The 26,571-nt window shown below is 46.1% G+C and overlaps 2 protein-coding genes across 7 annotated transcripts in view; both read right to left on the bottom strand.

Moving 5' to 3' along the window:
* Window positions 1-26,571, bottom strand: part of HOMER2 (homer scaffold protein 2) — a 97,458-nt gene that overhangs the window by 34,279 nt on the left and 36,608 nt on the right. For all 6 annotated transcript variants that reach the window (XM_059912370.1, XM_059912368.1, XM_059912367.1 and 3 more), the window contains exon 2: window positions 15,037-15,193. In XM_059912370.1, the coding sequence (XP_059768353.1) occupies window positions 15,037-15,193 (157 nt within the window). The remainder of the gene's footprint in view (window positions 1-15,036; window positions 15,194-26,571) is intronic.
* LOC132360311 (adiponectin receptor protein 2-like) lies at window positions 3,504-5,033 on the bottom strand. The gene is given in 2 exon segments (XM_059915361.1): window positions 3,504-3,728; window positions 3,730-5,033. Coding segments are annotated over 2 exon segments (1,164 nt in total). The 5' UTR covers window positions 4,684-5,033; the 3' UTR covers window positions 3,504-3,518.

Here is a 26,571-nt window from a genome sequence, read left to right as displayed (position 1 = left end):
CGAAACAGCCCAAAGAGTCGACATTTAAACACTGAATTAGACACCAAAGTAACTCCTTAAAAAAATCCTCTGTTGGCAAAGCTAGTAGGTAAAGCCTGCATCCCCACTGTTATATCTGGTCCTGAGTTCTTCCTCTCCTGGCACATCCCACGCTGAGTCATATACACACAACCGTGATAACAGGCAATTTCAGAGACTTAAAAACAGACAGTCAGCCTAAAATAAGATCTCACAAGTTATCAGTGGGAGAAAGTTTCTCCTAAGTAGAGAACAGTTTCCAAAACTGCTACTTATTTCCCCAAAGCTGTCGCACATCGGATTGCCCTTAACGGCCAGCCATGTCACACATCCTCTGAAGAACCACGCTGCCTACCTTTTTAAGTGCCTGGAGCCCCGGGGTCCAGCTCAAACCATTTAAAATTTCCATGAGCAATGGGGGCTTGCTGCTTCCCCACGGGAAAGAAAAGGTACACTCTAATTGGGATAATTTGTGGAGGGTTAATTTACAGACTAATTAGACAGGAGTGAGCTGGGTGTATGGACAGTGCAGGGACCTGGTGCTAGCTGCTGCCACCTCTCCTTGGCTTTAAAGGAAGAGGGGGTGAAGAGGCTATGGGACGTGGAAGGAGAGAATCATGGAGCACAGGCTGCCTTAACGAGACAGGAGACCTTCTGTTGAGGGACACACCAGCACACGGTGACCTCACAAGAGGGGGAGCCAGTGGGACAAATGCCCTCGCCTCTGCCGTTCTGATTTCCCACCACTGGCCAAACCCAACCAGAAGCCAGAGGCCCCGCAACCCCACTGATGTCATCTGTGGGTCAGCCCCTCAAGGACCAGAGCAGGGTGAAGAAGAGTAGAGGATGAATGTGGAGGTGAAAGGATGATATCCAGCACACAGTACATTCATTCATTCAACAAACATTCACTGAACATTCACTATATGCCTGGTATTCTGCTAACCAAAGACACAAAGAGGAAGGAGTCAAGATTCCTGGTCTTCAAGTTGCAGGTAGTCAGGAAGAGGGTAGAGACATGTAAGTAATCACTAAACAATTGATCAGTGTTATAAAGTATCAATAACAAGGTCACTCGGCAGAAATCCTTGGCGGCCTGAATACTAAATACTAAATTACTGAAGACTAGAAAACTACTTATATCAGCTCTTAAGCCTTACAACAAGCCTATGAGGTATGACTACCACCTTCATTTCACAGGAGAAACTGAGTTGGCAAGTAGCAAAGCCTAGAGGTAAAACCCAGATTGTCTGACTCAAAGTCCTGTATTCTGAACTTCTGTATGACGTGCTTCTCATGTTATACATGATGGCTCCTGTTCTTGCCCCAGCTGTGAAGTACTGATGTCTTCACCACACTCCAGGTTGCTTTTCCTTCCTGTGCTAGTTCCTCTAATTCCCAAGACTGTGTGAGCTAAGAGAATTTATCACATGTTTTTCAGATAACTGAACGCAACAGTTAGTAAAGAGCTCTGCCTGCTGTCACCGGACACTATCAAGAAATGGGGCCAGGGGAGGGAGGTGTGGAAAATGCAGATCTAAACCAGAGGCAAGTACAAAGTAAGGCGTCTGGGACCTCGAAGGCTGGCTGGGTTCTGGCTCAGCCCCAGGCAGGACCGATGGAGTGGAACCAAGGCACGTGGTTGGGAGCTGGATCAGAGTGGATCATGTGATCCCAGGAAGCCAACCCTGATCACCTCTCAATTACCAGAATCCTGGGAGGGCAAAGCAATGACCACACCCATTCTAAATCTTTCTGCTCCTCACAACAGACCTCTGCCCCTAGGTCAGCTTCCACACCCTCTCCCTGAAGCCCCCTTGAAAGGCAGAGGACAGAGGCTGACACACCTCTGAAGCCTGTCCCAAACAGGCTGTCCCACTGTCAGTCAAGCTGGAATAAGAATGGTGATGCCCACTGGTCATCTTTAGATCGCTTTAGAACTTACCAGTTCCTAAGGTAGTTTTTCAGTCTTTCATCTGATCCCCATTTTTACAGATGGGGAAACTGATGCTCAACAAGCTCCAATGACTTGTTCAAGGTCATAAAACTAGTAACTGGTTAAAAAGAATATAATGTATGTATTGCTTACATAAGGCAATGATTAACTAAATCTATATTTATGCTTCTTGGGGGTTCATTCAACTTACTTACTTACTTACTTATTTAGGCTGTGTTGGGTCTTCACTGCTGCTTGCAGGCTTTTCTCTGGTTACGGCAAGCGGGGGCTACTCTTTGCTGCGGCGTGCAGGTTTCTCACTGCGGTGGCTTCTCTTTGTTGCGGAGCACGGGCTCCAGGCACTCGGGTTTCAGTAGTTGTGGCCTGCGGGCTTCAGTAGTTGTGGTTCGCGGGCTCTAGAACGCAGGCTCAGTAGTTGTGGCACACGGGCTTAGTTGCTCCGCGGCATGTGGGATCTTCCCGGACTAGGGATCTAACCCATGTCCCCTGCATTGGCAGGCAGATTCTATCTATCTGTCTATCTATCTATGGCTGCGTTGGGTCTTCATTGTTGCGTGCAGGCTTTCTGCAGTTGCAGTGAGCGGGGGCTACTCTTCGTTGCAGTGCGTGGGCTTCTCATTGCGGTGGCTTCTCTTGTTGCAGAGCATGGGCTCTAGGCGCATGAGCTTCAGTAGTTGTGGCTCGTGGGCTCTAGAGCACAGGCTCAGCAGTCGTGGCACACGGGCTTAGTCGCTCTGCAGCATGTGGGATCTTCCAGGACCAGGGTTCGAACCTGTGTCCCTTGCATTGGCAGGCGGGCTGTTAACCACAGTGCCACCAGGGAAGTCCTGGCAGGCGGATTCTTAACCACTGTGCCATGAGGGAAGTCCCATTCAATTTCTTAAATCTGTAGACTCATCAATTTTGGAAAATTCATCAGTTTTTGGAAAATTCTCAACCATTCTCTCTATGAATATTACTTCTGCTCCATTCTCCCTCCTCTCCTTCTGGGATTCCCATTACATGTGTGCTAGATCTTTTGAGCGTGTCCAACATGGTTTATATTCTTTTTTTTTAAAACATTTATATAAATTTTTATTTAAACAGTAAGTCAGAAATCTTATTTACATTAATTTCTTTGTTCTCCCAAAAGCACACCCCCACCCCTTATAGGATATAAATGTTCATTGAAACTGGTTTGCGTATTGTTTTAAGGAGAGAAGAGGGAGAAGAATGGGCCTCCAGCTAAACTGTCCCAGCATCTACAAAGAAGTAGGACACGGATCAGAAGCCAGTTTGCCAGGGTCTCGCAGCGCCCTCACTCAGCAGACCCAAGAACAAGGCAGGGTTTGGGCCATCTCTCCTCTTCTCCACCTCTGAGGTGTGATTTATTTTTGTTTTCTCTTCCCAGTCGCGGACCACCTGGAGCCCTGGGGCGTCACAAAGCCCACGAGGCTGCCAGGGTTTGGGGCTCCTCTGGTCCTGGTGTCACCGGCCACTGAGGGAGGCCTGCAGGCACCGCAGGCCCTGGTTAAGGGTCACAGTCCCCGGCCACCGGCAGGTATCACAGTGCATCTTGTTCACTGCAGCCTCCGCCGATCATGAAGCGGAACTCCTGGAGGTTCGAGACACGGTGGAAGTGAACGAAAGCGCCAGCCACCACGAAGATGTGGAAGAGCTGATGGGAGTGAAACCAGATGTCATACTTGCCGGGAAAGAAGTGCTCGGGGATGCGGGCAGCGTACAGGGCTGCTCCTGTGATATACAGGCTGGTTGGCCATCAGCATCAACCAGCCGATCTGCCTTATGGTGGCGGCCTTCAGGAAGCCCTCCGAGACGACATAATGCAAGGTGGGAATGATGCCACTCAGGCCAAGGCCCAAGAACACGCCTGCTCTCACCCCCCGATACTGCGGGGTAGCGAACATGTCCCACTGGGAGACGATAATGGCTGCGATGCCCAGCACACAGATGACAATCAAGTAGATGAAGCACGGTTGTGCGTTACAGTAGAAAGAATAATAAAACCAAGGCACAAAGCTTCCCATCATCAGAAGAGCAATACCAGAGTAATCCAGTTTAGAGAAGAGACGGGAGACCCCTTCTGAGTGGCAGCAGACTGTGTGGAACAGCCACGAAAAAGAAAGGCAGAGAATGGTCCCCAAGAAGAATAATCCAAAGACCACCTTCTCTTGCAGGGGGGCCACAAAGGAGATGTTTGGACGAAACATATAAAAGAACCCCAGGCACAGGAAGAATACACAACCTAAGAGATGTGGCCAGATGTTGCCTGTCTCAGTGTGTATTCTGAAAATGCTCTTAAAACAGGCCCGGAAAGAAGGCATAGGGGGCCGGTGTCCATGCAAGAGGAAGTTGTTATCCCTGAGCCAGTCGGGTAGCACATCATGAGGCATTACTTGCCACCGACCTCCCCAGACCTTACACACAAACTCTTCCATTCTCTCCATGGCGTGGTGGGCTTGTAAGAGGGGGGACATGCCCATAAACCCCTCTTCCTCCTGAGATGCTCCATCATCGTAGCGACGTTCCTCCAAGCATTTTTTATGATAGGAAGAAAGGACAGATGCCTCTTCAAGAGGCTCCAAATCTCCTTGGTGGATGTCATGGTCACCTCTCCTTGTACCATCAAGTTGGTGCCCTTTTCTGAGCATTATATCTGGCTCTGGAGTCCTGCTGTACTCCAGTCGGTTTTCTGCTGTCTTGTTCATGGGATACCTGCGCCTTTCTTACAAAGAGGTCTTTCTGTTCCTTCTTCTTGGGAGGATGGACTTTTAGGATAGTGAGTTGACCCAGAGCTCGCTGCTGCCTTGCCACGCATCTCGGGCTCCTCGGAACCGCGGCTGCCGGGACCCCAAACGAGCGGAGGGGCTGCCTGCTGCTGCCACCGCGACCCAGCATCATGGTTTATATTCTTATCAGTTTTCATCCCCTGATTCTTGGGTCTCTCCATTTCAATGTGGGTATTTTCTATCGATCTGTCTTCTAGTTCACACGTCTTGGCTATTGATATATCCAAACTGCTGTTAAACCTATCCACTGAGTTCTAAATTTCAGAGTTTGTATTATTTTAGTTCTAGAATGTCCTTGTGATTCTTTTTTTTTTTTTTTTTTTTATTTTTTTTATTTTTATTTTTTTTATTTTATTTTATTATTATTTTTTTTTTTCTTGTGATTCTTTTTAAAAAAATATAAATTTCTGGGAATATCCTCCTTCCTTTCAACTATTTTGTTCATTTTTTCCTATATGTCTTTGAATATATTAATCATAGTTATTTTATTAATTTTATTTTTTTTCATAGTTATTTTTAAATCCTCAAACGTCTGGATTATCTTTGAATCTGTTTCTATTATCTGATTTTTGCCCTCTTGATTCTAGGCATGTGGGGATTTTTTCACTGTATGGTAGAAAATGGGTATAAAAGAACTGTTAGGGCTTCACATGATGTTACCATCTACAGATAGAGTTTTCTCTCTCCTCTGCTAGGCAAGTAGGGTAGATCGGTAATCCCTAACTCAGTGACTAAGGGTCAGGGCTCGGTTTCAGTTCTGATAATGCTCAGTTTGCCTCTGGTTCGCCCCTGTTTTTAGGGCAGGCCCTCTAAAGCTTTCAACTGAGAACCTGGCAGGTCTTTATCTGCTCTTCCCTGAAAGAGAGCAGGAGATTCACGTCTGTCCATCACAGGTTTTCAGCTTCGTTCTGTAGCCTTCCAAAACCATGCATCTTCAAAATCTGGCAAACCTTGAAGGAGAAACTAGCCATGTATTTGGGGCCACTCAAGTCTCCAATTTTGTCACTCAAGTTCCAAAATCTCTGCTGGTTTCTCTGTTCCCTAGGTGTCATCTTTCCCAGGAGCCAAACCTGGCTTTTCAGCACCTAGCTACTTCTAGAATCAGTGAGTGCCCCAGGTGAAAAGGGTATGCAGACGCCCAGTGTCCATTCCCTATCACTCTGGGGTTTTCATGTCTTTACTGTTCTCTTCTCAGACCCCTTGGCAGGTCTTTGCTTTCTAAGCACTGTAAATCTGAGGAAAATTTTACTCTGCCTTTCAGAAATGTCCAGATTAACTCATGACGCTGGCACAGACTTGGAATTCAGCAAATGTCCTGTGGGGAAAACTAGCCATGGGTTTGAAGCCCCTCAAGTCTCCACCTGTGCCACTCTAGCCCTGTGCACTGCTAAATGTTTCCTTAGAGTCTCTTAGTCCCAGCGGCATCCCTATACATGGGGCAAGCCCCAGTCTTCAGGCAGCACCCAGGATTGACAAATGCTCCCAAGAGAGAAAAGACCTTCTGATTGTCATCCCTGAGTGGTCCTCACCTCTCTGGAATTTTAGTCCCTCTAGTCCTCATTGTTTCTACAGTTCTCTGCTGTCTTTAAATTGTGTTTATCCAGCTTTTTCTAGTTGCCGTCAGAAGGAACACTGGCCTGCTGCATCTATATACCTTACTCAAAAGCAGAAGTGCTGAATTATGGAGATGCAATTTCCTATGTGTTTCAAGTGACATTTTTCTATAATGTTTATGGGAAGCATGTAACCTCTCACAAGGTTGCTGTTTACAACAAGAAGCAAAATTGAACTTCAACATGCCAATATAGTTGATTAGTATGACTTCAAATGGGTACCTAAGATTAGCTGCAGATATTCCTCAAGTGCTCAGATCCCGCAGTGCTCACTCTAAGCAGTGAATCCAGACCTCTCACTAACTGCCCATCTCTTTCCTCCCCTCCTGTATCATGTGTGTGTTGGCAGGGAGTGGAGGGTACACAGGTGTATTAGAACTCCCAGCCTATTAATTTAGTCCATCAAACCCACCCTACTTCATTTTCTCCAGTCTTACAAGAGAAGGGTCCATTCACCTGCCCAGAACTAAGCCTCAGTCCCCTAGGTCCCACCTCCTCACTTCCACCCCCAGGATGTCCCTCCTACCCATACAAATGCACTAGGCGCTCACCACCACAGACCGAGGGTAGACGAAAGGTCTGCTCACTCCTGGAACACAAACTCCCAGTCTTGCAGGACGTCTTCATCAAAACTTTGTAGTGGGAGTGCCTCTGTCCTCTTCATTCCCTACTGACATGTCTGCTCTACTGGGGGATTGCTTTGATCCCAGTTCAGCACGGCTACCTTTCATTCTGTCACTGGCATCAAGGTGCCCAGGCATTTACCAAACACAACCTATACGATCCCACAAGCTGGAGGTCAGCCAGGAGGGCGCGAAAGGAAAGCCTCCTCCCTTCACCGTGCTGCTCTTGCACTCCCTCAGGCTGCTTCTCTGCAGACTTTGCAATGCCCTGGCTGTCTCCTAATGATTCACCAAAGGCTCCGGGACTTCTGGAACTTCCAAGATCCAGAAGGGAGGAAGTAAGGGGAGGAGAGAGAAGAAGGGAAGGAAAGCCGTCATTTACTTCTACAATATCCTTTACACTGCCATGACTCACCAGAGGTAGCTGGTCTGAACAATCTCAAGGTCATAACAGTAAACCCATCTCTACAATTAGTGAGGCAACTGGCTGGCCATTCTCCCAGGAAATCCAGTGCACTGACCTCAAAAGCAGCAAGACGGACAGCTGGGGCAATCAAGCCATTAAAAAGTGGTCAGGGGCTTCCCTGGTGGCACAGTGGTTGAGAGTCTGCCTGCCAATGCAGGGGACACGGGTTCGAGCCCTGGTCTGGGAAGATCCCACATGCCGCGGAGCAACTAGGCCCGTGAGCCACAACTACTGAGCCTACGCGTCTGGAGCCTGTGCTCCGCAACAAGAGAGGCCACGATAGTGAGAGGCCTGTGCACCGCGATGACGAGTGGCCCCCGCTTGCCACAACTAGAGAAAGCCCTCGCACAGAAACGAAGACCCAACACAGCCAAAAATAAATAAATAAATTAATTAATTAATTAAAAAAAAAAGAAAGTGGTCAATCCCAGGACCCTGTTCTTTCATTTCCCACTAACATGGAAACTCTGTCCTGTGCTACCCTTGGCTCAGCCCACCAACACCAAGTCCTCCTGAGAAGTTGGGCAGATCGAAGCTTCTAAGGACACATTCCTTCTGTGCGTGTTCCTCTTGGGTTCCCAAATCATTTCTGGCTAACCGCGCTTGCACCTGGAATCCACGTTATTGCCTGTTTCTCTTTGAGGCTCTGACTCATTTCTGACTTTCACCCTCCTCAAGCATGCATGAAGAAGTGAAAGGAAGTGGACACATATGACCTTTTGTCTACTCTGGGTCTGCTACGGTTGAGTGCCCAGTGCAGCTGTGTGAATGGGAGGGATATTCTGGGGCTGGGGGTGAGGAGATGGGACCTGAGGGAGGCTTAGTTCTGGGCAGGTGAATGGACCCCTCTCTTGTGAGACTGGAGAGAATGAGGTAGGTTGAGTTTGACGGACATAAGCTACAAGCTCAATGTCACTAGGAATGTGGAAACTGCATTACCATTACTACTATATACTCACCAAATTCAAAATATGTCTGATGATACCAAGGGTGCAGGTGAGGATGTGGGGCAATGGGTGCTCTCATAGATTGGCAAAATCACTTTGAAAACTAATGTGGCTTTCTCTGATAAAGTTTAAAATGCACATTCCCTACCACCCAGCAATTCCACTCCTAAGTATATATCTGAGAGAAACCTTTGCATAGGTACACCAGGAGAAATGCACAAGGATGTTCACAGTAGCAGTGTTTGCAAACATAAATGTCCACCACCAGCAGAATGGATAAATTATGGTATATTCATACAACGAAATACTACCTAGCAGTGAAAATTAATCAAAGCTATAGGTATCAGCACAGATGACGACAAAAACTTAAGTAAAAAAAAAGTCACAAAAGAAGACATACAGTATAGGTCTCTGGTATGATTCTATTTTTGTAAAAATCAAAAACAGGCATAACTAAATAATATATTTAGGGCAAGGTCAACAATTATAGCCCTCAGGCCAAATCCAGCCTGTTTTTGTAAATAAAGTTTTATTGGTACACAGCTTCACCCATTCATGTACATATTGGCCTCTGGCCATTTCCTTGCTATTGATACAAAAGAAAAGTTGAAGATCTGTGAAAGAGATTGTACAGCTCATAAGAAAATTACTATCAGGCCCTTTAGAGAAAAAGTTTGCCAACCTCTGGCTTAGAGATATATACACAGGTGGCAAAAGTATAAAGAAAGGCAAGAGAATGTTTAATACAAATTTCAAGAAAGTGGTAACCTCTTGCAGGGCGGGCGGCAGGTGCCTATATTAGGGAAAGGTCCAGAAAGGGACTTCTGAAGGACTAGTAAAGGACAGACTTCCTCAATTGGGTGTTGGGTACATGAGTATTTGCTTTATTATCAGACATTAAATGGCACAGATAAAGAGTTAAAAATAAAGCACATGCAAAGCTGTCAGGGAGACGAATCCCCGGTGTGAGCAGAAGCTTGTGAAAAGGGAAGGCGGTGCCCTGTGCATGGGGACACCGGAAAACTGTGTTGGGGGCAGAGGAAGTGGCTGGACCTGTGGGTTCTGGCCTCAGGTAAGCTGGGGGAGGCTCAGCAGACCCTGGGGTCACAGGAGTGGAGGATGTCACCCAGCAAGAGGGGACAGTTTCAAGGGAAGAGGCCTGGGTAGAAAATGACTTTAGAAGCACCAAGGCAGGGCCTGAGGAGTGAAGGCATGCAGAAGGCAGCCGGGAAGGTCAGGAGGGAACAAGGAAGAATGAGCCCTTGGGTGTGGAGAGAAAGGGCACGCGTGGGTGTTCGATGAAGCAGATGGACTCAGTGGGACCAGAACTGGTGCTTCCCTGGGGACTGGGGAAGGCCAGTGGCGGGGGAGGGGTGGCAGGGGAGCACCCTTAGAAAGTGAAGCCCAGAAGGATGAATGGGCTGCTTTAAAGCACAACCTTTAATATGGACTCCCGACCCCTATGCCCACCCCCTTCCTCTTTTTTGTGAATTCTCTCTGAAACGTTCATGGAGAAAAAAAAAAAAGAAGAGACTCTCCAGTAAAAGACTCAGTTCCTGCAGATCACTGGAACCCACTTCTCAGACAATGCACAGAGCACATGCAATCAAGAGGTACCTGGAAGAAGCAAAAAGCTAAGCTCCTCCAGTCCCTAGTGCAGCTCCGGCTTCAGAGGAAGCTGGAGGCAGGCCCCCTGGCTCCTATTCAGGGCAAGTCCCCAAGTCCACGGAGATGGAAGTCAGAACGCAGAAGAGGCTGGGGATGAGTTACAGCAATTAAAAGACTTGTTGCCTGCTTCCAGAAAAGGTATTAATAGATGCTTTTATTCTTTTTTTTTTTAAACCACAGTCAGGGAAGAAGAGAAACCAACATTCATTGAAAATCCTACTGTGTGCTGAGAACCTTCCATATGTCTGCTCCCTTAACAGAAGGTGCTCTGTATTTATCCAAAAGGGGAAACTAAGGACTTCGCTGGAGGCCCAGTGGTTAGGACTTTGGCTTCCAATGCAGGGGGTGTGGGTTTTATCCCACATGCCTCATGGCCAAGAAACCGAAACATAAAACAGAAGCGATATTGTAACAAATTCAATAAAGACTTTAAAAATGGTCCACATCAATGAAGTGAGAGAATGGCATGACATTTACACACCACCAAACAAATGTAAAATAGATAGCTAGTGGGAAGCAGCCGCATAGCATGGGGAGACCAGCTCAGTGCTTTGTGACCACCTAGAGGGGTGGGATAGGGAGGACGGGAGGGAGATGCAAGAGGGAGGAGATATGGGGATATATGTATATGTATAGCTGATTCACTTTGTTATACAGCAAAAACTAACACACCGTTGTAAAGCAATTATACTCCAATAAAGATGTTAAAAAAAAAAAAAGGTCCACATCAAAAAACAAACACAAAAAACAGAAACAAAATGATGACAAAAAAAAAAAAAGAGGAAACTATACTGATGGGTGGAGGAGGGGACCCTGACTGTCCTTGAAAGCAATTTCACATTTCCAGAAGAAAACACCAAACAAGTCAGCGTTTCAGAGGCTTATATCCTCCAAACCGTTGTGATTACGCAGAACACAGTGGGTGCTGCTAAATATGTGTAGAATGGATGACCTCTAAGGTCTCTTCCAATATAGGCTTCTGTGATCCTATAAATAACTGAGAACCCAGGGCAGGGGAGCCATCCAGAGCACCCGGGGGAAACATCTGCTCCAGGCAGGTCTCGTCCACAGGTGCAGGCAATTTCTCATAAGGATGGCAATGATCAACTCAGTCTGTAAAGAGTGCCAACAGCACAATGAAATCAAGCGCTGCGACGGCTCAATTAACAAATGCTCTGGAAATGGAGTCCCTTTATAACGGAGTTGGCTGTTCCGCACAAAAACTCGGCATCAGTCGCACGGCTGTTGGTTGCGGCTGTCGGTGATGTGATGGCTCACATCAGCGCTCTGGGAAGCTGGGAGACGGGATGTGCCCTCATGTGGCTCCCATCTGTCCAGGCACAGGGCTGACCCTGGGTGACATTCTGAGGTTTTGGTCCTGGTTCCCTCTCGGCGGTGATCCTACTCTTGCCCACTGCCCTGCTGTGGACACGGCACACCTCCTGCAGGCCTGGAGAGGATGTGGCCAGGCCTGACCTCGTCACCCACCCATGTCTATGGCGTGGCCCACTCCAGCTTGGTGCTGAGACTCCAAAGATGAGCCAGGCCCGTTCCTCAAAGAGCACAGTCTCCTGGTAGCCCCCCACGCACAGAAATGGATCCACAGAACCCCCAGGCAATGCTGGAGCTACGCACCACAGTACTCCCACCCACGTATGTCTTGAGCAGCAGGCTGCGACTGACACATGAAATACTTTCCTTGGAAGAAGGAAGAAGAGGTCTGCGCACGGATTTTTCCTACGATGAGCAGTACCAAAGGCTCTCCGGGGAAGGAGAGGGCTTCCCCGCGTCCTTCCCCAAGTAGAGCACAGCCAATGCTCGGACAGGGCAGAGGAGCTTGCTGTACCTGGTGTGGAACGACAGCTGCTAAAGCTGCTGGTTGCACCTCCTCCCTTCACGGGGGGCCCATGCTCTGTGGGCTGCCCGCGGTTGACTCAGCGGCTGAGTCCACCGTGGTCTTTGCTCACAACCACCTCCAAGTCCCTTCCACGCCAGCAACCTGTTCCTGAAGCACATCTACTCCTTCATTTGGGAGGGGCAGAGCAGGCTTCCCCTTTCAGACCGCAGCAGCCTCCCGCCTTGGGAGGGACAGCTGGCCCAGAAGCACCAAGCAGAAGACGTGACATGGCCAGGCCAGGACAGAGAGGCAGGACCGGGGGCCCTAGAGCTGCCCAAGGTCAGAGGTGTAGCCCATGGGCCAAGACACCACCCCAAAGGCTAAAAGCATCTGACCATCTGTCATCTTAGTGCAGATAACATTTGGAATCAAAGGCCTAAAACAAAGTGGGGTTGTCCCAATGTGGTGGAACACAAGGATGAGGAGCCAGGGGCAGGGGTGGGATGCAGAGGGGCAGCGGACAAGAGCCCTGGAACAGCGCGGCACTGGCATCAGGTCAGCATACTGCGCCCTACTCCAGCCCCTACGGAGGAAGGAGACCCATCTGGATTATTGGGGCAGGGCAGAAGCTGGGGCTGGGGGGATCAGGAACTCAGCCATGGGTGGGGAGGAGGAAGGTGCAGAAGACCGGGCAGTGTCAAGAGCTGCTACCACTCTGGGGAAATCACCATCCAGGGATCCTTCTCCATGTCTCACCTGACCTGTGGAGCAGCTTGGAGGCACAGGATCTGACCTAGACCTGGCCTGTTGGTTTTGCACATTGTTGCTGAGCAGCTCCAGGCAAGGTCCAGCTGAGCTGAGGCGGCCTGGGGACCACTGTCTGGTATTCCGTGCTCCAGTTCTCAGGGCAGGACACTTGCCACCCACCCGCGGCCCCAAGTGCCAGGCACAGGCTCTAAACAACTAAGGCTGGTCCCTACCCACTCCCCTGGGCCTTATGCTCTGTCACAGGACACTCCCTTTTGCAGAACAAGGCCCCGTCACAGTGCCTGTGCCCCACCAGTAAGGCAGGAACTCGGGGTGGCCTCCTGGAATGCCAGGTGGTGTGGCGCTTAGGAGGCATGGCCGGAGGGCCGCGGGCTCCATTGATGGATTCCAGTGGCACCCCACAGCCTGGGTTCCCAATTCCCACTTTTTAAGTGACTCCATAACTTGATGTATCCCCCGCACTGAGCCGGAACTAGCTCTATCCTTCAGCCGGGGGATAGCCCACCCTCCTCCACCCACCTGATTTCTCAGAGCTGGCTCGTTTGGCTCGGACCCCACCACTGTCACAGCGTTCAGGAGCTGCAGGCCCGTACAACGCAGTGGCTGACACACTGACAAATTACTCAAAGCCCAGCTAATAGGACTAAAGTGCTTTCTCTAAGAAAGTGCATTTTATCTGTATTTAAATACAGATAAAATGCACTTTATCTGTATTTAAGCCCACTCTATCCTGGGATAACTCAACTGACAAAAGTGCAAACCCATCTCAGGGGATGGCAGATGAACTGACAGAATCTACAGATAAAAAAAAGCAAGTCAGCTTGATTCACCACTGCTAGCAGAACATCCTGGCAAGAGTTGAGAAGATTCCAGCTCAAAAGCACAGAGAAGGAAAGTGGTAATACAACTGCTGTATCACCATGTCTCCCAGAAGAAAAGAAATAATAAAGGCATCTTTCAGATAGTCAATCCTCAAACACAAGGTGCCTACCTACTACGCGCCAGGCACCTCTACACTTCCTGAGCGCTCATCAGAACCCTGGTCAGTGGAGGCTTCCCGTGCCTCCTGCTCTGTGGTTGTGGGGTCGTGGAGGGAGAAGCCCACAGCCAGGTCCCATTCTACTACCCAGCCCTGACCCAACTCCCCAGGAACGCTGACCTAGAGGCAGATTGCAGGCGAGAGGAGGCCAGTCAGAAGGCTACTGCAACAGTGTGAGCAAGACTGTACCAGGACAAGAGTTATGGCCTTGAAACGAAGCATTAGGTATAAACGTGTGACACTTCAAAGGCAGATTCATTTGACCAACTAAAAAGGGAATGACTGTGCTTTTCCATTTCCTTCCTTCTTTCCTTCCTTCCTTCCTTCCTCCCTCCCTCCCTTCCTTCCTTCCTCCCTCCCTCCCTCCCTTCCTTCCTTCCTTCCTTCCAGCAACAAGTGACTGGGAAATGAAAATGGAGAGGTCGTTTAGAGGGCAAATAGGGGAATTCAGCTTCAGATACACTGAATTTCAGGTGACAGCAGATTATCCATGTAAAAGGGTCCATCAGGATGAACACAGATTAAAGACAGAAAAGAAACTATAAAGCATCAAGTCTTTTTTTTTCTTTTGTAAACTTGGTGATACGTCTACTGATAATCCTTCTTTATTCTGCTCCCATCATAATGTGGCAAAAATATTGAGGAAGACAGCAGAATAATGAAAACACCAGGAAAAAAATTATCTCAAGAAATACTCCAAAACCATTTAATAAAATTCAACCCCCATGCCTAATAACACCAAAACCTGACTAGTTACAATACCCAGCGCTGTCGGGGGTGCAATAAACTGGCATTCTCATACATGCTGGAAGACAGAACTCTTTGGAAAGCCATTTGGTAATAACCATCAAGAGCCATAAAGTGTTAATATCTTGACCTATAACATTACTTCCATAAATCTATCCTAAGGAAATATCCAAAAGAAAGCAATAGGCATGATGACCAAATGAGGTTATCTGTTTCATGAAGATGCTCATTATCTATAATAGTAAAAAATTGGAAGCCACTTCAGTATCTAACCATAAGGGGAGAGATTAAGGACATTATAGGTCCTTGGTGGAATTATTAAAATAGCATTAAAATGCTAGTTATGAAGACAGCGTGCTAACAGGGAAATTTTTTTTTTAATGGGCCATAATTTTAAATGAAAAAAGAAAAAGAGCGGGATCTGTGATTATAAAGACATGATAACAATAACATCTCTGTTAAGGTGGCAGGTTTTGGGGTGCACCCTTTTCCCTCCACTTTTCAAATGTATCCTATTGCTTTTGATGAAAATAAGTGACTTCAAGTGAGCCGGCGAGATGGTACCTTGGCTCCATCCACACTGATGATCCGATAGCTGTTCCTTGTGACATCGTAGAAGTAGGAGACTGTGACGGCCTGCTTGCTCGCAGGCACCCAGTTCTTCTTGGTGCTGGGGTCGATCTGGAAAACGTGGGCTCGGGTGGTGAAGATGGGCTGTTCTCTGCAAGAGGAGAGATGGGCAAATGAGTTGATGGAACTTTATATATAATTTATGATTTCTAAGCCACCTAAGATTTTAATCATTTATGGAGAAACATACATACGCATGAGAACAATTAAAATAAGAAAAGGGAAGAGAGGAGAAAAAAAGAGGCACCAGCGGAGTAGTTACTGAAACCCAACACCCTGAGGCTGCGGGGCAATTGGCCTAAAGAGAAATTTGCTTAAAAGGCAACTCCTGGTGCGTGTGTTTTTGCATCTCCGTCAAGCGTCCTATTCTTTTTCTGACATCCTGTTGGCATTTTTAGGATTTTGCAACAAATTCACTGGGGAGCGGGGAGGATTACGCAACAGTTTTAGGATTTTGCAAACCATTTGTGACTTCATATTATATTTCTACTAAATACTTCTCAGATTTGCAGCATTTTATGAATGATGCATTCATTTATAACTGACCGAGCCTTAAAGTTTTACGTTTCCAACTTATAAATCTTTGGGTTTTATGTAATGTTCATCAAATCTATCTCTTCTGTTATTCTTGCCTCTGTACTGTTGTTGCTTTTTCACTCACATGCCTGTAAATTCTTAATGCGATTATTAACCGAATTAGCACAGTATCTGTTTCTTTCTGTTGAGTAAGGAATTAATTAGATCTTGCCAATAAGCATTAATAAGGCAGATGGATAAAAATTGTAATGGATTTCACTGCATTTCATATTTTAAGGTATCTACTTCACAGAGTAACACAAAATAAATCATAGACTCATTACAAAATATAATTTTTTTTAAATATAATTATTTTTGAAGAAAGGGTCTTCAGGCAAACTGGCTCGAAAATCCTTTTAAGTGGTCCAAAATAAGACAAAATGGGGGGGGGGGGGGAAGCCAGCAGGATGTAAAAATAATCCCATCATTCATAAAATACTATAGATTTAATAAGCACTTATTAGAGGTATAAAATTAAATCAAAATCAGAAAAATAAATTTTTTTAATCCTCACAATGTCAAAGAGATGACATAAAAGGACACCCAAGCGGAAACAAAAAATAAAATCAAAAGGATAAGTGAATTTTAAGTGTTCCGGTCTCTCGATGGAGTGGTTTTAGGTAAAGCTGTCTTTGAACCCATCCTGGCTATAGAAGGCTCATTATTGGAAAGGAAGCTGTTTCTTAAGAGAGAAACTTTTTCGTAGAAAAGCAAATTACTATGTATTTGAGCCTCATGCAAGGAATACTGAATAACACCATGAATACTGGCTTTAACCATCAATTGTGGATGTAGATAAATGCAGAAACTTTTTCATGACTATTTCTCTGAATCAATAAAAGCCAAGGGCATGCTCTTCCTGTTACCTCAATGCAGTTGTTTCTAGAATCCAGCTTTCCAGAACGGACACAGCCCAGCATTCCTAGCCCCCTGAAGCTTCCCTTCTAGGTCCCAGGAGCTGGGCAAGATCCTCTGGGGTGTGGATCACTAGGCCGTTTGTCTTCCCTCAACAGTGACCAAGTTCACCCACCCACTCAGTCCTAAATCAACACCCTTCCAGCCGCAGGGTGACAGCTGTAGAAACAAAAGGAATATTCTCACTGTAATTTCCTGCATCTGTCGTCGAGAGGGGCCAGCCCGTGGGGGAACGTGTGTGCCTGTGAATACCAGCCTTCCTAATCAATCCACGTGGGGAAGCCTGACATCTGCATCCCCCAGCTGTGCTACTGCAGCCCCGGCACCATGTTTTGCTAATCATCCAAGTACAACACCATAAAAGAAAACACTTGCTCACATGGAATTCTTCTGCATATTTAAGAGGAGGGAGCAACTGAAAGGGCAGGAATACAGGAGAGGTTTTTAAAAGAACCGAATTATGCAATGTGTACAAATATTGAATCATTACGTAGTCCACTTGAAACTAAAATAATGTTAGTATGTCAATTATACCTCAATTTAAAAAAAAGAATTGAATTATGCTAAAATCTCTGCCTCTCTTTTACAGAGCACTACGAGCTGGGCAGGGACCCATGGTCATGCAGGAGCCCTCCCAGGGGAAGGGGCCAGACTTTCGGTTCTTCCCTTGTGTCCTCCACACCGGGGAAGAGGGGTTGGGTCTAGGTTTTAGGACCTTTAGACCAGTGTTTCCTAAACCTCTGATAGGAATTAGCTGGGGCATTTAGTAAAAATACAAATTCCTGGGCCCCAATCTATCCCTGCAGGAACCTGGCTGTCCAGGGATGGGGCCTGGGTAGCTCTATTTTTAACAAGAGCTACAGGTGATTTTTATCCTCTAGGAAGCTGGGGAGATACTCACATTAGACATTATCAGATAATCTAGAAATAATGGAAGAAGTCACCCCTACAGCTGTCATCTCTCCTCCAGAATGACAGAAACGACTCCAAGACATCCTCCCACAGCGTGAAGGGGGCAACAGAGAGACAGAGAACAGGATCTTTGGGTGCAGAGGCTGAGGGGAGGGGCATGGAGAGGCAGAGGTGCGCTGGTCAGGACAGACAGCAGCCTGTGGTGGTCAAGCAGTGACCTTCTGAAAGTGCTCTGTGTGCCTGAGGCCTACAGGAGCAAGGGAGTGAGGAAAGCAAGGTGGAGAGGGACGGTGGGGGAGGGACAGGGAGACAAGAGAAGCTGGTAGAGCTTTCTGACCACGGATAAGCCAAAGCCACAAGTCACCTGCTTGGCATGATTCAGGTCAAGGTGAGCATGCAGACAAGAAGGACCCCATCTCCAAATCTGTCCGCTCAGCTCTGGGGATGGAGTGACGCCATGGCAGGACCCCAACCAGAAATGCAAGGACGTTGGGAGACACGGTGGGCTCAGCTGACCATACACTCAGTGGCTGCAGCCCTGGTCCCATGGTCAGGCCTCTGCAGGGGAAGGGGCTGCTCCAGTGTGGAGAGAGCACAGTGACCCAGGAAGGGAGCTGCAGGGAGACCCACAGACCCCATGCTGAGGGTGGGCACCATGGGAGGAGCCACAGCCCTTCTGAGGTCAAAGACCTGTGATCCTCAGGCCTGGGGACCTGGAGGCCAGCTTGGCACAGCTTTGAGTCCAGAAAACTACCCACAGTACTGGGATTTCCACGTGAATAACCAAGTCCTTGGCCACTGGAGAGTTCTATTTTATTCTTCTAAAATTCGAAAATCGAATGGTATTTAAAGAAAAAGAAAAAAAAGGGGGATGGAAAGAAAAGCCAGTTAATATTTAGCTGATATTTAGTTTAAAGCCAACTAATATTTACTGAGTATTTACCATCTGCCCGGCTTCACACATGAGCTCTCATTTAAGATCCCAACGGTCCTATGGGGATCCAGGTTGGGAAACAGGGCTCAGAGAGGCCAAGGACCTGCCTTGGGTTACACAGTTAATAAGTGGCAGATCTGAGCTTTGAAGTCAGTTCTAAGTGACACGGCCACCCCCGCCCCTTAGCCATTATACTCTCTTCCTAAAATAATACCTGTCTGTAGTAGGCAGCTTCTGATGTGACTCCTGTGATACCCTGTGTAATCCCCTCCCTGTGAGCATGGGTGGGACCTATGACTTGCTTTTAACCAACAGAATATGGTGAAGGTGACAGGATGTCACTTTGAGCAAGTGACAGAGGACTGTGACTTCTGTCTTGCTAGCAGACTCCCTTGATTGACTCTTGCTGGCTTTGCTGAAGCAAGCTACCATGCTGGGGAGGACCACCCTGCAGCAACTCCAGCCAGAGAGGGTGACCTTCAGCCAGAGAAGAACCGGAGGCCCTTAGTCCAATATCCTTGAGGAACTGAAATTCTGCCAACAACTGCTTAGAAGCTTATCTGTCCACACTCGAGCCTTCAGATGAGACCCAACTCCTGGCTGACACCTCGATGATACCTCCTAAGAGACCCTGAAGCAGAGGACCTAGCTAAGCCATTCCCAGACTCCTGACCCACAGAAATGTGTTTTTTTGTTTGTTTTTGTTTTTTTGTGAGTAGGAATCAGGTCTCCTATTTTTTTATTAACAGTTTTTCAATAGATAATATGTGAACACGGTACAAAATTTCGATGACACCAAAGGGCATACAGTGAAAGGCACAACTCTCTCCTGTCTCTGTGCCTTCAGTTCTCTCCAGAGGAAACACTTATGTAGTTTTTGAATATATCTTTCTAGATGTACTTTATAAATATCTACTGCCACTTATGGGAAGCGCTTGAAGTAACCTACGTTTGTCTCTAAAATCTTGGCCTTCAGCCTGCTTTCAAACCCATTGCCTATAAATTCCCTTTCAGGTCATAACCACTCTGCTTTCAAAACCAGGTAAAGGCAATGCAGATACATTTTATCCTTTTTCTTTATTGCCAGAAGGGGTTATAATGATGAGAGCAGACCCACACATTTTGATTTAGCCTCCAGCCCTCTAACCCATTAATTCTTTGTTTCAACAACTGTGGAGGATATACACAGAAATGTGTTTTGTTTTAAGCTACTAAATTTGTAGCACTTGATTACACAGTGATAGGTAACTAACATATTGACCTTCACAGAAAATTTACTGCACCCCAAGCAGACTGTATATGTTCTCATTTAACCCTCTGGACAGAGCTGTGAGTGGGCAGCATTCTTCACATAGAAAATTGAAGGTCACAGGGTGATTTCAGGCAACGTGGACAGCAATTCTTTACATCTTTATGAGCAAAATCAGAGAACAAACCTCACCACAAAATCCAGAAAAGCAGACCCCGACTCTGAAAGAGCACCTTGCCCTACCTGAGAAACTAAAAGAGCTGGAACTAGGACACAGAAGTCAGTTCCTGTAAGTGTGCAAATCAGTATAAATAGAAAACTTCAAGAGAAGCAGAACTTTCCAAGCCAGGAGGTCACCTTTCCTTCACAGCAGGGAAAAGCTGAAGAGAGTGTGTATCAGAGAACAGAAATTACCTTCATACCCAATTTTATTCTCCTTTCTTTGGTGTTTGATGCTTAGGGAGTATATTTCAAATATACTCCCATTCCTTCTTCAGTGCTTTAAATAGAAAGCAGATGTTTCCGGATGGCAAAACGTTTCTTTAGGTAGACAATAACAACCTACTGTTCCCTTGCATAGTCTTTTTAGAGCTGAATAAACACCAATTGTTGCTCATTGAATACATTTTGGAACCTGACAGTAATTGTCCCCAAGAATAATTAGACACTGTGAAACATATGTATGCCTGGAATATGAAAACCACTCGGCAGAGAGACCACTCCCGCTTTGAACGATTTCTGGCTCCATGTAAAATGATTCTGCAAAGAACTGGCATGACCACTTCTTGCAGAAAAAAAAAAAAGAAAAATGATATTTTAATTTATTATAATCCCTCACTTGCAATGTTCACCAGGCTTTTCCTGATAGGAACCTGTAAAACCTCATGATTCTTATTATTCCTGCTTCTATCTGCTTTGAATTAAAACGAACCATTCAGACATTATCTTGCATCCATTTAAACATGTTTCAAAGTCTCAAAGGATGCCCTAATGAGTTTACCTGGCTTGACTCTTGAATCCTTCCACACATCATTCATACAGCACCAAGAGAAAGGTGCAGCCCCAAGCTCGATGGGCATGGCACTGCCCACCCGGCTTCAAAGACCTTCCCTGGCTCTACGCCCTATAGGACCAGCTCCAAGTGCATCAGAATGATCCAGAGACCCCTGAGCACCTGTCCCTGTCCCCTCACCAGACAGGCTCTGCTGCTTTTCTGCTAGCACTTCCAAAGCACCTGCATTTTCACATGACCATGCACATGCCCTTCACTGGGGCTAAAATATCCTTCCCCCTTGACTGGCCAGAAAGGTTCCCGCTAGTCCTTTGAGTTCTACCATAGCATCTTTTTTTCTTTTTTTTAAACTTGGGCAAGGTAGTTATCTTTCTCTCTCTCTCTTTTTTTTTTTTTAATATTTATTTATTTATTTATTTGGCTGTGCCAGTTCTTAGTTGCAGCACATGGGATCTTCACTGCCTCATGCAGGATCTTTAGTTGCAGCATGCTTGATCTTTTAGTTGCAGCATGTGGGATCTAGTTCCCTGACCAGGGATCAAACCCAGGCCCCCTGCATTGGGACCACGGAGTCTTAGCCACTGGACCACCAGGGAAGTCCCCTACCATAGCATCTTGAGACGTCTAATTTGTGCTCTCAGGATAGAGGCCCTGGACTGAGCGCCTGTCACAAAGGAACAGAAGCATGGGCTCATCAGGCTCTCAGCCCTTGTTCTAGATGGTCAACAGGCCCCTAGCTGGCAGGGTCAAATCCCTGAGCCTAGGAAAAAGATCTGAGGGAAAAAGGAGATAATGGACAAAAGGTTCTAGCACAATTCTTTCATGCAAAGAATCTACCAAACTCACAAGTATACTGTAGTTCTACTTTCACACAAAATCCCCATAATAAAGTTACCATTATTTGCAGATAATAGGATCACACATCTAGAACACCCAAGAAAATCAATTGAAAAAGTGAATATGAATAATGAAATCCAGTAAGGTGACTAGGTATAAAATTACTAATAAAAAATAACATCAAGAGCCTTTCTATATATACAAACAACCAGATAGACAATATAATAGATTTTAAAAGATCCCATCTAGAGTAGCAGCCAAAAAGATACAATTTCTAGGAATCTATTTAAGAAGTAAGCAAGATCTGCATGAAAAAAGTAAAGATAACTTCTCAGGCATACAAAAGAAAACTTTAATAAATAAGATATCCTGTTCTTAAAAGAGAAAAGTCAGTATGAAGATGTCAATTACCCCTAAATTAATACATACATTTAACAAAATACAAATATCAACAGAATTATTTTTAGAACTAGACAGGGTTATTCATGTGGAAAACTTAACATGAGAGGACAGCCAAGAAAATTCTGAAGATAAAGAGCAATGAGGAGGTTTAGCCATAATGCAGCCAGATATTGAAATGTATTATTATAAAGTTACAGCAAATGAAATGAAGAGCTATGAGCAAAGAAACAGACAGACTAATGGAACAGAACAGAATCTAGAAACAGAAGTCCAAGGAATTAAGTATATGATGTAGGCAGTATTACCCATCAGTGGGGACACAGAAACCATTCCATAAACCCTGTTAGAACAATGGACCAGCAACTCCCTGGGGAAAACCTGCACCTGCTGGACCTTAGCCAGAAGTCCGTCTCCTTGCCTGATCTGAGCCCCTTGAAGGGGGTCACAGCAGATCCATTCTCTTGAAATGATTTCCATCTGCCCCAAAACTGCCCAGATTAACAAAGCTGATAAATGAGAGATATCACATAAGTCACATTTGTCACAAATCTTCCTACTCCACTGACTAGGGATTCTCTTTTTGGGTCACATTTACATCAGGGAACAGAATGAGGAAAGTACCCCTGATGAACACTGACAGGCTTTCTTGATGACACTACCTTTATCGTAGAGGGCTTGACATTTTTTCAGGAGCTGTCAGCCCACGTTCTCCTGCGGGTCTCCTGTGATGTGGGTTTGACTAAGTTCTGGGACTGGTTCACAGGCTGAGGGCTGCCCCAGAGGGCCCATGAGGTCCATTGCCATGTGCTTTGGAAAAGGGTCTGTACTCTCCGAAAGGGGTGGTGGGTCCAGAGCAGTGGGTGAGGATCCCAATGGTCGGGAGGGGGAGAGGCAGAATTTCAGAAAAGCAAATCTGTGATGGAAGGCAAATATTTGCATAGGGTGGGTGAGGGGCTTCTCTGAGGATGCAGGATAGGTAAACATATGATGGGAAGATGAGACCAAGGACGGGATCAAGGAAGAAAATAAAACTCACCAGCAACACTGCAAGACCACCTCGTGTTCAAACAGCACCCTTCTACTCCTACACAGAAATTCCTCCCCCTCCTCCAAACATCCCCCTCTACCCCCGGCCCAGAGTCCAGCAAATCTTCTGGGTTTAGCAGGTGAGGGGGAAATGACTCTGCAGACATGAGAGGTGTGCTCAGAGACTGTCAAGTGCTATTTGTGGCTACAGGAGTGGGTGGCAAGAGATGAGGCCTGGGGACTTCCCTGCTGGTCCAGTGGCTAAGACTCCATGCTCCCAATGCAGGGGGCCCAGGTTTGATCCCTGGTCGGGGAACCAGATCCCGCATGCATGACGCGACTAAGAGTCTGCATGTCGCAACTGAAAGATCCTGCGTGCCGCAACAAAGATCCCATGTGCCGCAACAAAGACCCGGTGCAGCCTAAATACATAAATAAATAAATAATTTTTTAAAAAGAGATGAGGCCTGAGGGTGGGCTGAAGCCAGATAGCCAAGGATTCTGAATGACACGCTAAGGAAATTGGTCTTCATCTTGGGGGACACCGTCTCCAACTGTGCTCAGTGGAAAATATATGTCAAAGCTATTTTCTCTTTCAAATACAGTCCAAGAAATATATACGTAGGAAAAATGTTAAATGCACTTGGATAGTTGTTCTCATAATTATGGGATATCATCATTAAGAGATTGTGTTCTCTACCCAAGACTGCTGGGTCACGGGTGATGCACCAACACCCGTCTTTTGAGTTGCACACAGGCGTGTCACCTGCACTTACAAACCAGCCACCGAATCGACAGGCACCTTCTATGCATGATATTTCATCTATGGAAGGTATCCTAGGATTTCAACATACATTTGTGATTTATGTTGAAATCCTAGGATTTCAACATACATTGTGATTATCCTCTATATGTGGGATATTGAACATTTATACTAAAAAAAGTCATTCCACCTGAATCTATGGTGATAAATGGGAGTTTTAAAACAAAAAGCAGAGTTTTATGATTCACGTGCTATGAACACCAAAAGCCAAGAACCAGAAAACATCCAAGTGATGATTTCTAAAAAGTCAGGTGGCAAGCAGCCAAGTCATAACGATCAATGATTCCTGGGACAGCTAATTCAAGAGAGTGCAAAATACTGCCGAAGGAGCAGTTTGTGTTCTTCCTTTTGCTGTAACACATCTGTGCACAGAGATTTTCCTGTTATACTGCACTGCAAACAAAATATAGAAGACTTTATGCTGTGTCTGCTGTGAGGGTATGACTTGGCAACATCGTTCCTAATTAAGCAGATATGATTTTCTTATAAGACTGGAAAAATAATGTTCTCAATTTTAAATGTTGAGGGCTTTTGTATTCATCTACAGTAAACATAAAATGGGGGGAATGGGGAGTGACTGATAACAGGTTCTGGGCTTCCTTGAGGAGGGAAAAATGTTCTAAAATTAGACTGTGTTGATGATTGTACAAGCTCTGAATATGGTAAAAAGAAATCAATGAATTGTATATTTTATATAAGTGAATTGTATGGTGCATGAGTTTTATCTCAGTAAAGCTGCTTTTTTTTTAAAGATCAAGTGTAGAAAAGGATAAGAGGGAAAAAGACCCAAGTTTTCTGGCTTGGGCAGTTGAGAGGAAATGTGAGTCATGATGAGCGGACCTTGCCTATGGACCATCTGGAAGAGATGTTAGAAAGCAAATGGGGGACTTCCCTGGTGGTCCAGTGGTTAAGACTCCACGCTCCCAATGCAGGGGGCCCGGGTTCCATCCCTGGTCAGGGAACTAGATCCTGCACGCCGCAACTAAAGATCCCAAGTGCCACAACTAAGACCCGGTGCAGCCAAATAAATAAATAAATATTTTTTTTAAAACAGAAGGCAAATGGGACCCCTTTTCAGGGTGACTCTTCAAGGTTAGAAGACTAGACTGGGGAACCCACTGCAGCAGCTGAGCAGAAATCACAGGTGGATGAAACCACGCAGGGAGAGTACACAGGGAGAGAGGAGGAGAGGGACAATCCAGCTGGGGGGCACCCAGGACAGGGGCAGGAAGAGGACCCACCCTTAGAGATGAAGGACAGGGGTCAGGAAAGCAGCAGGGGAGCCAGGAAAGAGTAGTGGAGCTCAAGAGTCCTCAGGGTCATTCAGGCTGACAGAGCTTTCCAAAAATCCAGTTGGCTTCGTATCATATTGGAAGTCACCATGTAGCCCAACCTTTATCGGGAAAGGAAAACAAAGTGATGGACATATGAAATATATACCAAAACGACTTAACAGTCCTTATTTCGCGTCAGGAACATAACAGTGTTTGGTTTTAATTCTAGTTCCTTTCTTGGCTCTTTTTACCTGTCAGAGACAAAGCTGAAGAGGAGGGCGGCTCCACAAAATCATGATGCTTCTCTTTGTTGAGAGTAAGAGGTGGGGGGGGGGTTGGGGGGAGGGGGAGGGGGGGAGGGCGGGGACTTCCCTGGTGCCGCAGTGGTTAAGAATCCGCCTGCCAATGCGGGGGACACAGGTTTGAGACCTGATCCGGGAAGATCCCACACACCACAGAGCAACTAAGCCCGTGCGCCACAACTACTGAGCCTGCGCTCTAGAGCCTGCGCACCACAACTAATGAAGCCCACACACCTAGAGCCCATGCTCCGCAACAAGAGAAGCCACCGCAATGAAAAGCCCGCGCACCATAACGAAGAGTAGCCCCCGCTCGCCGCAACTAGAGAAAGCTCATGCACAGCAACGAAGACCCAACACAGCCAAAAAATAAATAATAAATAAACTTATAAATAAATTTATTTTTAAAAAAAAGAGTAACGGGGAGACTAGTTCAGGCTGTGGAACAGTACATGCTCCCTAGGAGGACCTGATCATCTGTGTGACCTTGGCCAAGTCACTTCCCTCAACATTGACAGAACCACCTCAAGGGACTGTTTAGATTAAATGTGATAATATATGCAAAGTGCTTTCTTTCTTTCCTTTTTTTTTTTTTTTTTTTTTAACTTTTTGGCCACACTGCACAGCATGTGGGATCTTAGTTCCCTGACCAGGGATTGAACCCGCGCCCCCCCCATTAGAAGCGCCGAGTCTTAACCACTGGACCACCAGGGAGGTCCTGCAAAGTGCTTTTTTGTTAGTAATAGCAGCCGGTTAAAGGAATATTATGATAATATATTAATTACAGGCGTGAGACATCACTGCAGGGAAGACAATCCCCTTTTCCACCTTAGACAGCTCAACATGCCCAAAGAGACCTAGCCCTCTCTCCCTGTTATCATCAGTAAATTAAACAAAAGAGAATCTTCAAAAAGAATAACTGTGTACTTTCACAATTTAAAAAAATTTTTCATAGCTTAAAAAATTTAGAAGCAGGGATTTATTTTTTCCTTTACTGGCAAATTAGTACTAACTATGGCAAACTGGTTTTGTGTTTCATTTTTGTCTTTTGGGTTCCTGGGTAGCAGCAAGGGGGATCCTAGTACCAGTTCTAGAAACCAACCGTGGTTAAGTATATAGCTTACCACTCTGAATTTGGGTTCAGGGGGAAAAAGCTCTTTTTGTTTTCCTAGGAACCACTCGTGTAAAATTAGAATCGCATGGTGTGAAG

The sequence above is a fragment of the Balaenoptera ricei genome, chromosome 2 (assembly GCF_028023285.1).
Source record: "Balaenoptera ricei isolate mBalRic1 chromosome 2, mBalRic1.hap2, whole genome shotgun sequence".
Classification (NCBI taxonomy): domain Eukaryota; kingdom Metazoa; phylum Chordata; class Mammalia; order Artiodactyla; family Balaenopteridae; genus Balaenoptera; species Balaenoptera ricei.
This window is presented reverse-complemented; position numbering and strand designations above follow the sequence as displayed.